Raw genomic sequence first — 8454 nt, 5'->3', positions numbered from 1 at the left:
CAACCAAAAGGAGGATAACAAACAATCTAAAATCCATAAACAACCAGAAGTGCCAGAGAATCAAATGGCATGGAACTCCAACAACCAAGAAATTAAAACAAAAAAAAAGTCAACCAGAACAACCAGACCAGTAGGCAAGGCAGCAGATCGAGCGGGCAGAGCTGGCTGAAGGAGAAACTGACACTCAGAGCTGACTGTGCACTACAGTGGTTGCCACAGTGGGAGAAACTCCTAGTCTCACATGAGAGTTCATTGAAATGTGGGCTGGAGCCAAGCAGGTGAGCTGCATTATTTCTTCTCTCCCCACTTCCTCATAGGCAGTGCCGCAGTTTCCTGGTCACCTGCTAACTGAAACAAACTTTCAGCCAACACATTAATGGTTAACTGGTTATACATTCTACTAGTAATTATTTAAGGGTATACAGAAGGAGGAAGGAAAAAAGAAAAAAACTTATTTTCTATTCTACCTTTTACACCCCTGTCAATATTTCCCTTCACTTAGATTCACAGGGCAGCTGGTGACTGTTTGGTAAGGAGAAAGGCTGCGTTTACCACTGACTTCAGGTTGAGGAGTACTATAAGGTGAGCTTTTGGCCACGGGAAGTTAAGAGTTTCTGAAAATTTACCTAGTTGAATTTTAATTGCACCATTTATGAGTTATATCAGTCCAGAGAACTTGGGGCTATGTAAAAGACAACAAATCAATGTTTCTCTAATATCGATGTCTCTTTCCACCTCTTTCTCCCTTCCTCCCTCTCTCTCTAAAAAAAAATAAATACAATCTTAAAAAACATGGATTTCAGAGAGTGACAATAATTCCTGTAAAACATAATTATAAATCTTAAAAAGCTTTGATTGTAATTGCATGTATTCATGAGTGTTATTTAAATGATCAGTATTGCATAAGGCATGTGCACTGGCCAGTCAGGACGGCCAGCCACTGTGAACAGCTGGTAGTGCCAGAGCAGTGCAAGGACACTGAGGACAAGCCTCACAGTTGCTTGTTAAATGTATGTCCCTCATATTGAATTGGATACCAGTGTCTCTCTGGGATCTTTGTTAATTCATAGACAAAGGATAGACCTTCCCTCTTCCTCATCCATTCATAAAATAATAATTCATACTTGTGACTCTGATGCATTTCTGATTCAAACTATGAATTTGAACAAGCTTCTATCTAACTTGAAACAAAAAATTTTTTAAAAGTCTTTCATTTCTAGAGCATTTTTCAATTCACAGCAAAATTAAAAAGAAAATACAGAGATTACCATACACTCCCTGTCTCCACACCTGCACAGCTGTTCCTGTTACCAACATTCCCCACTAGAGCAGCACATTGGTTACAACTGATGAACCTACATTGGCACGGCATTATCACCCAAAGTCCATAGTTTACATTTGGGTTTTCTCTTGGTGGTGTACATTTTATGGGTTTGGACAAATGTATAATGACATGTATGCTTCATTTAGTATCATACAGAGTTGTTTCACTGCCCTAAAAATCTTCTGTGTTCTGCCTATTCATCTCTCCTCCCACAACCCCTTCCTCTAGCAACCATTGATCTTTTTACTGTCCTCATACTTTTGCTTTATCCAGAATGTCATACAGTACAGTGCCTCTTTCTCATTGGTTTCTTTTACTTAAAATATGCATTTAAGTTTCCTCCATATCTCTTCATGAATTAATAGTGTCTGTTTTGAAGGGTTTTTGTTTGGTTGGTTTTTATGTGTTGAGTAATATTCCATTGTCTTCATTCACCTACTGAAAAACATCTTGGTTGCTTCCAAGTTTTGACAATTATAAATAAAGCTACTATAAACATCCATGTGCAGGTTTTCGTGGGGGATGGTTTATAAACTACTTTCTGTTTCTTTCAAATTTAATCTGAAACCAAAAGTTCATCTCTCCCCAAAATAAAAAGGCAAGAGAACTGACTTCTTGGGTACTTCTGTCAGAGACAGACCAGGACAGAATCCCAAAGGATCTGCAAGAAATCAGGTACCTGATAACTCAGTTCTGTTCTCTGAAGGGGAAGAACCTCTGAATGTGAGGAAATCAGGAAGGCACCTGAGGAGAGACTGGTGTTCAGATGGGACTGGGAGAGGATCTGAAGCCTGGGGTGATTGCTGTAGTGAGGGTTATGTCAAGAGTCAAAGCCACAAAGTCAGTTCTGTGTCAAAAATGTTCCAGGAGGTCAGACATGGCAAAAAGGAAAACATATTGAAGGACAGACATGCCATCTCTCCATCCCTCTTAAATCTAAAAACTCAATCTTAGATTGTGCAATTTATAACCCAGGATCCTGAGACAGTACTGTTGGTCCCTGTGTCTCACAAGATCCCTGTGCAGAAAGGCACTCTCCCTTCCTGTGGTTAGTCAAGCCTAGATCTTCAGGCCACTTCTCCACTCTAACTTCTACATTTCCTTCCAACCAAGAAGCCCAGAAAGCTCCCATGCATTGTAGCTCTCCCTAGTCATAATGAAAATTGACAATGTTAAAAGATGTTTGAAAAGGAATGACTTATGTCTGAGACCCAGGTTAACAAAACTTTGAGAACTAAAAAAATATTTGTGAAAGGAATCATAGTATTTCTCTAAGGGGGAATAAAATGTCAAGGCCTATAAAGGGTCTACAAAATGCAATCTGTTTTTCTCACTGGCCATGTGAGTGACGTGCAGCTCAACCTCCAACCAGTATTAGTTGTTTTTATCTCTTCACCAGCTCCCTACTGAAGGCCAGAGGTCAGATTCCTTCCTCCCTGCATGGAGGGCCAGACAGAAATCCTGGGTAGCTGTGCAGAAAGAAGTGTAATAGGAGACTGGACCTCTGGGTTTGCAGTAGGGACTGAGTCATCAGCACACATGTAGTGAGAGTAATGTTCACACCTCATTTTCATTGTCTTATATTTTTTTGCAGTTACTTTTGAACTTAAAGATGACCTGCCTTCTAGCCACAGCAATTTGCTTTTTGATCCTAACACAGTGGCTAACACAACAGGTGATGTACATCACCCCCTCTCACCCTCATCCTGCTGATCTTGGTTTCCCCTCACATCTTTGAAACCATACAGTGCCCACAGTCGAGTTTGACAATAAATCTAGTTAGAGAGTATGAATCTGAAAAGATATTTTTAAATATCAGGAAAAAAACAGAGTAACAAAACCTAGGTTTTTTTCTTTTTATACTACTCATAGTATATAATAAGACTATCTTCATGCATGTACCACATATGAGTCCTATGACAGGAACATGTCAAATTTCATGCTGAGCAAGAAATCCACACTGTGGGCCCTGGGAATCATCTAGTGCATATTAATGGGTCAAGGGAAACTTCCTCTTCTTTACAGGTGAGCAACCTGTCACATCCAGAAAATTCACAGGACCTAGACATGGCTGACGACGCATTTGATGATCAATATAATGGCTGTACCGAAGAAATGGATAAAAAAGCTCCCCAGCTCTTAGAAAAAGAACTGGAAGTGAATGGCAATTTAAAACATGAATGGGAAATGGCACAGAGAAAATGGAAGGAAATAAGGAATAAAGCAGACCCTTCAAAAAAACTCAATGATTTCCAGGGAACAGCTCTAGTGGCCTATACTGGGGATATTGCAATGGAATTTAATGAAGCCATAAGATCATTCCATCAAAATTCAGATAAATTTCAGTTTAAAGCTTTCCATTATTATTTGACAAGAGCTCTTCAGCTTCTCACTACAGGGGAGTGTCATACAGTTTATAGAGGTACTAGGATAAAGTTTGTTTACAAAGGGAAAGGAAATGTCCGTTTTGGCCAATTTGCCTCATCATCTTCTTCAGTAGAAGCAGCTAAAAATTTTCTCTTTGAGAAAAGGTTGGGGACACTGTTTACTATCAGAACTTGTTTGGGTGTTTATATTAAAATTTTTTCTTACTATCCATCTGAAAAGGAAGTGCTAATTCCAGGCTATGAGGTGTTTCAGCAAGTCACCATACCAAGCAAAGATAAAACATACAGTCAATATTCACTTACAAATGGTGGAAAAACCTTAAGTAAAACACATGATGAAGTTTCACTTGAAAGCCCCCAAAATTTTACAAGTAACTACAATTGCTTCTATAGCTCAGGTAAGTCTGAGACTGTGCTCCAGGTGGGAGTGGTGGGGCCATCATGAAATAGAAGAGGGGGCGCTCTACTACCAGAAGTCACAGAGCAGAGAACAATGAGGTCTTCAACTAATTGCTGAATAGTATTAGGTTCCTAAAAATACAGGGCTGATATCCTGGAATAAAGAGAAGCTCAGGAAGTTTCTACCCCAGCCATGCTCTCAAATTCCCTGCTGTGCAAAAAGGTCAGAAAGAACAGATGGGCACCAGAAAAAATAAGTTATGGAAACTACTGAGATGTCAGTGAGTATAGGAAAGGTTTAGGGGAGTTGGGAGACCTGGTTGAAGCAAAACAGTGGGGCCACTGCAGGAATCCTGCCAGGAGGTGAGGGCACCTGAACTGGGCAGGTCACCATGGTGATCAAAGAAGGTTAAGGGACTGTGTTTCTCTATGAGGTGTTTGTTCTAGGAGAAAGAGAGGGAAAGCAAAGTGCAATGGGACTGTGGTTAGAAAATCAGATGGTGGACTTTGAGGTTTCCAGTGTGGGTAGTTTACAGGATATGAAATGGTTGAAGGACATTTCCACTGGAGCCATTGGCTAGATTGCAGAGCAGGTGAATAGTGTTGGACCTGAGGAGATCAAAGAACTGAAAGGCTTTGCTCAAATGATCCCCATTAGACATATGCTCAGGGATGATGCCTAGACTGATGAAGGCTAGAGATGGTAAAAGCAGAGAACACACTCCTCAGTGAAGGCATATCAGTAATGGCTGGAGATAGTAATGGAGAAAGGCTATGACCTGTCCAGCCCTGTGGTGGGTGAGAAAGTGCCATCAGCAGCTGCCTCCACATTACTCACCTTTCCCAGATGACCTGGCTCTCATGTTTCCATGCATTTACACCTACCATTCCTTCTGGCCTGAAGACTCTATCTTCATGCCACATTCCATCCAATCTAAGACACTATCAATTTAGTAAAGTAATTATCTTTCAAAACCTAGCTTATATATCACTTCTAATCATAAGCCTTCTTTGATACTTTCAAGTAAAATTAATTATATCGTGCTTCATGCCAGAGGTTTGGGGACAGATGACTTCAATGGTAATCCAGGCTCAAGCCCCATTAGTTCGGTGAATTTGGGTAAATTACCTGAGTAATCTGTGTCTCAGTTTTCTCATTTGTAAAATAAGGATACAAAGATCAATATTTCAGTGGTAGGTCTGTGAGAATCATAATTCTTTTTTTTTCATTGCTTGGTACATAGAGATTGCTCAACATATACCACATCTATTTTTTTGCCCATGGAAAACCTTGTACACATCTCAGCCATACACTCACCATCTCTATTATAATAATTTTTTACAGTCTGGTGATCTCCTTAAGGACATAGACTTTGTCTTCCTGTTCCCTCTGCATCCCCAGACTATATTAATGCCTGTCTTGAATCAGGGCTCCAGGATTTGTTACTGAAGTAAGTTAAGTTTTGTTGAGATATCAGGGTACAGCCAGAAATGGATCTGAGCTGCAGAGAAATTGAGTATCCAGCAAGCTTCAACTAAATTAGTCTTTATGCTCTGAAAGGCTGCTGGAAACAATGGAAATGTTTGGGGTAGAAATGGAGCCACACACAGTGATTACTGAGGGACATTGAGCATTTACATGCAGAAATTTTTAGTTTGGATCAAGCTTAATAAAACAGTGTACCCAGGCAAACAATCTAGCAGAGGAAAGCTGCTGCCTACCATCTCAGGCAGGCTGAGCTGAGGACCCCAAGGGAGGAAGCCAGGTCCTACCCAAAGACAGGACTCCAGATAACACTGGCTGGCGGAGAACAGAGTATACATGTTGCTGAAAAAGATGAACATCCATAAAGTCCAGACACAGAATCATATTCCTATGTGGACAAAGACAGCACAGTGGCCAAGGAGATGCAGGCCCTGCTTGGAGAAATCTTCTGTTGCTGAAGCACTGCTAGGAGCACAGGAGCCTGAAAGTGGCAATGGGAGGACCTGAGGAGGCCATAAGTGTGAGAAAGTGGTCCATTCAAGGTGACCTTAAATTCAGAGACCCAAAAAAATGAGTCCTCACAGTCCACTCTCTCTCTGGTATTCCTGAGTACTTCAGGAATCCCTAACAGGCAAAGGAGTCTAATTGCTGGCCACATATAGGGAGTGCCTAGAGCCCACCTCTTGTTTTATGACCCCTTGATGAAGGTTTAGGATGCCCATGTCTTAAGAAACCCCAGAGAAACCTTTCTTTTTCTTCTTCCTACTGCAGGAATGAGACAACATCCAGTGTTCATTCTGCTGCTGCCCAGCCTTCTAGTCCTGCTGCTTCTCCCTGCTGAGCTGTAATTCTCCCTGCCTGGGGCCTGGTTCTGCATGGGGTGTCAGGGAAGGAGGGACACAGGGTCATTTTGTGGCTTACATTAGTGCTCATGTCCCCCAAGAAATCTAAGGCATCTAGTGGGTCTGACCACAAAAGTGAGCTTTCTGTCTTCGAATTTACTACCTGAGATAAGTCTCTAGTCTCTTGACACTTTGCTGTGATTAGTGGGGAGGTTAGAGGATGGAAGGATTGAGCAAAAAGGAAAAAAAACTCATGGACATGGACAACAGTGTGATGATTGCTGGGGGGAGTGTGGTATAAGTGGACTAAATGGTAATTGGGGAAAAATACAATAAAGATTAAATTTAAAATAAAGTAAAATACAAGCAATCCTTTAAGCACGATCAACAGTGACTGTAAAATTCAATTTAATTGTGATGAATGTTATAATCTAAAGAAATAAACCATTTATAATCACACCATGCTCTTCTGTGTCTAGATATTTCTATGGGTTGTATTATTTGCCAAAGAAATTCTCCCAAGGCCTTAGGTGCGATGCTGACATTTTCACTGTTGAGAAGGTCTATGTCTTATACTTCTCACAAATATCCCTGCAGCCCTGATTGGTTGAACCAGAAATACAAGGGCTGTGTCAGATAGAGAAATCCTTCTCCCTACGCAGCCTTAGCAGGCCCTGTCAATTCACTTTAATAATAGCTCCTTGTTGATAGGGAAGTATTCCTCTCTTTTTCTTTCTTACTTTCTTTCTTTTTTGAGGGGTTGTGTAACACTATTGTACTAATAAAAATGGCACAAAAGTGAATTCAACAGTTGATGTACATGCATGCACACTTTATATCTTTAACACAAAAGGTATTGTAACTATAGAACTGAATAAAAGTATTAGCTTCAGCTATTAAACACTAGGGTCATATAAGTTACACCAGAATGAACAAATATTACCCAAGTAAACTTCTATTAAAGCTGAATCAGGTTTAAGGCCATTCAAGTTCAAGCACAGGAATACAAATATTTTGGAGCTCCAATTATTTGTGTTTGAAATATGTGACTTTTTTTCAACTTATGGTCTTAAGCTTCTGTTTTATAAAATCCATAAGGAATATACAGAAGAAATTGATAGGGGAACTCAAGAGTTAAAAATTTTATCTTAAGTTGATAGGCTTAAGTGATTAATGCACGTGGAAAGATGTTATTCCAGGAACCAGAATGCATGGCCTACCTAACTCCAGGAGATCTGCAAGCAATTCAACCTTTTTGCCCTGGGGGGGTTGCAAGTAATGGAGATGGTATCTGAGCCATTGTGTTCTAGGGAAGGATCATCTGAGGTGAATAAAGAATTGTTTTTTTAACATATTTTATTGATTATGCTATTACAGTTGCAATTACACTTTTCTCCTGTTTATTTCTCTTTGCCCTGCACACAGGCTGTGATTAATAAAATAGCTTTATTAAAAGTACAACAAACTTTTTCTAGACTTTTGGTCAAGATAGCAGCAGAGGTAAACACTGCTTACCTCCTGGCACAACCACATCAAAATTACAAATAAATTATAGAACAACCATCACTCAGAACCAGCAGAAACTGAGTTGAATGGAAGCCGTATAACTACAGAATTAAAGAAACCACATCCACCCAGACTGGTAGGAAGGGCAGAGACATGGAATGAGCAGGTCCCACACCCCCATGTGGTGGATAAAAATTTGGGAGGAATATCTTGGGAGCAAGGAGTCCCAGCCCCATACCAGGTGCTTGAGCCCAGGGTCCCAGTGCCAAGAAGGTAAGTCCTCATAACTTCTGGCTGCAAAACCATAGGGATTTATTTGGTAGAAGAAACTTCTGGAATCCCAAGCTATTCCTCTTAATAGCATAAAAAATAAAATATAATAAAAAAGATGGTGAGCTTAAGTAGTCATCACAGAAACATAAACTAAAAGTGCAAATAGAAAACACCATACACACCTTAGAATGGTTTACATTAAAAGACTGACAATATCCAATGTCAGGGAGGATACAG

General features: G+C 40.2%; 1 protein-coding gene across 2 annotated transcripts; it reads left to right on the top strand.

Moving 5' to 3' along the window:
- The first annotated feature begins 512 nt into the window (after window positions 1–512).
- Window positions 513–6895, top strand: LOC123816978 (T-cell ecto-ADP-ribosyltransferase 2-like). Of its 2 annotated transcripts, XM_045836271.1 has the most exons (5): window positions 513–582; window positions 1923–1999; window positions 2919–2999; window positions 3350–4109; window positions 6368–6895. In XM_045836271.1, exons 3-5 carry the CDS (start codon window positions 2937–2939, stop codon window positions 6442–6444), a joined length of 900 nt encoding a protein of 299 aa, XP_045692227.1. In that variant the 5' UTR covers window positions 513–582; window positions 1923–1999; window positions 2919–2936; the 3' UTR covers window positions 6445–6895. The 2 variants fall into 2 exon arrangements, with proteins under 2 accessions (XP_045692227.1, XP_045692237.1); XM_045836281.1 differs by lacking the exon at window positions 1923–1999 and having other exon boundaries at window positions 538–582.
- Window positions 6896–8454: the final 1559 nt, after the last annotated feature.

This window comes from Phyllostomus hastatus, unplaced genomic scaffold (assembly GCF_019186645.2).
Source record: "Phyllostomus hastatus isolate PE091 unplaced genomic scaffold, TTU_PhHast_1.1 phas_contig_1106, whole genome shotgun sequence".
In the NCBI taxonomy this organism is placed as follows: Eukaryota; Metazoa; Chordata; class Mammalia; order Chiroptera; family Phyllostomidae; genus Phyllostomus; species Phyllostomus hastatus.
Note: the sequence above shows the minus strand (reverse complement) of the source record. Positions and strands in the feature narration are given on the sequence as shown.

Bases quoted from the DNA above. Each gene is read 5' to 3' on its own strand.
- LOC123816978 (XM_045836271.1), top strand. From the start codon at position 2,937: ATGACCTGCCTTCTAGCCACAGCAATTTGCTTTTTGATCCTAACACAG. The intron at 3,000-3,349 runs GTGATGTACATC...TCTTCTTTACAG, and splicing joins CACAGTGGCTAACACAACAG to GTGAGCAACCTGTCACATCC. The intron at 4,110-6,367 runs GTAAGTCTGAGA...TTCCTACTGCAG, and splicing joins CAATTGCTTCTATAGCTCAG to GAATGAGACAACATCCAGTG.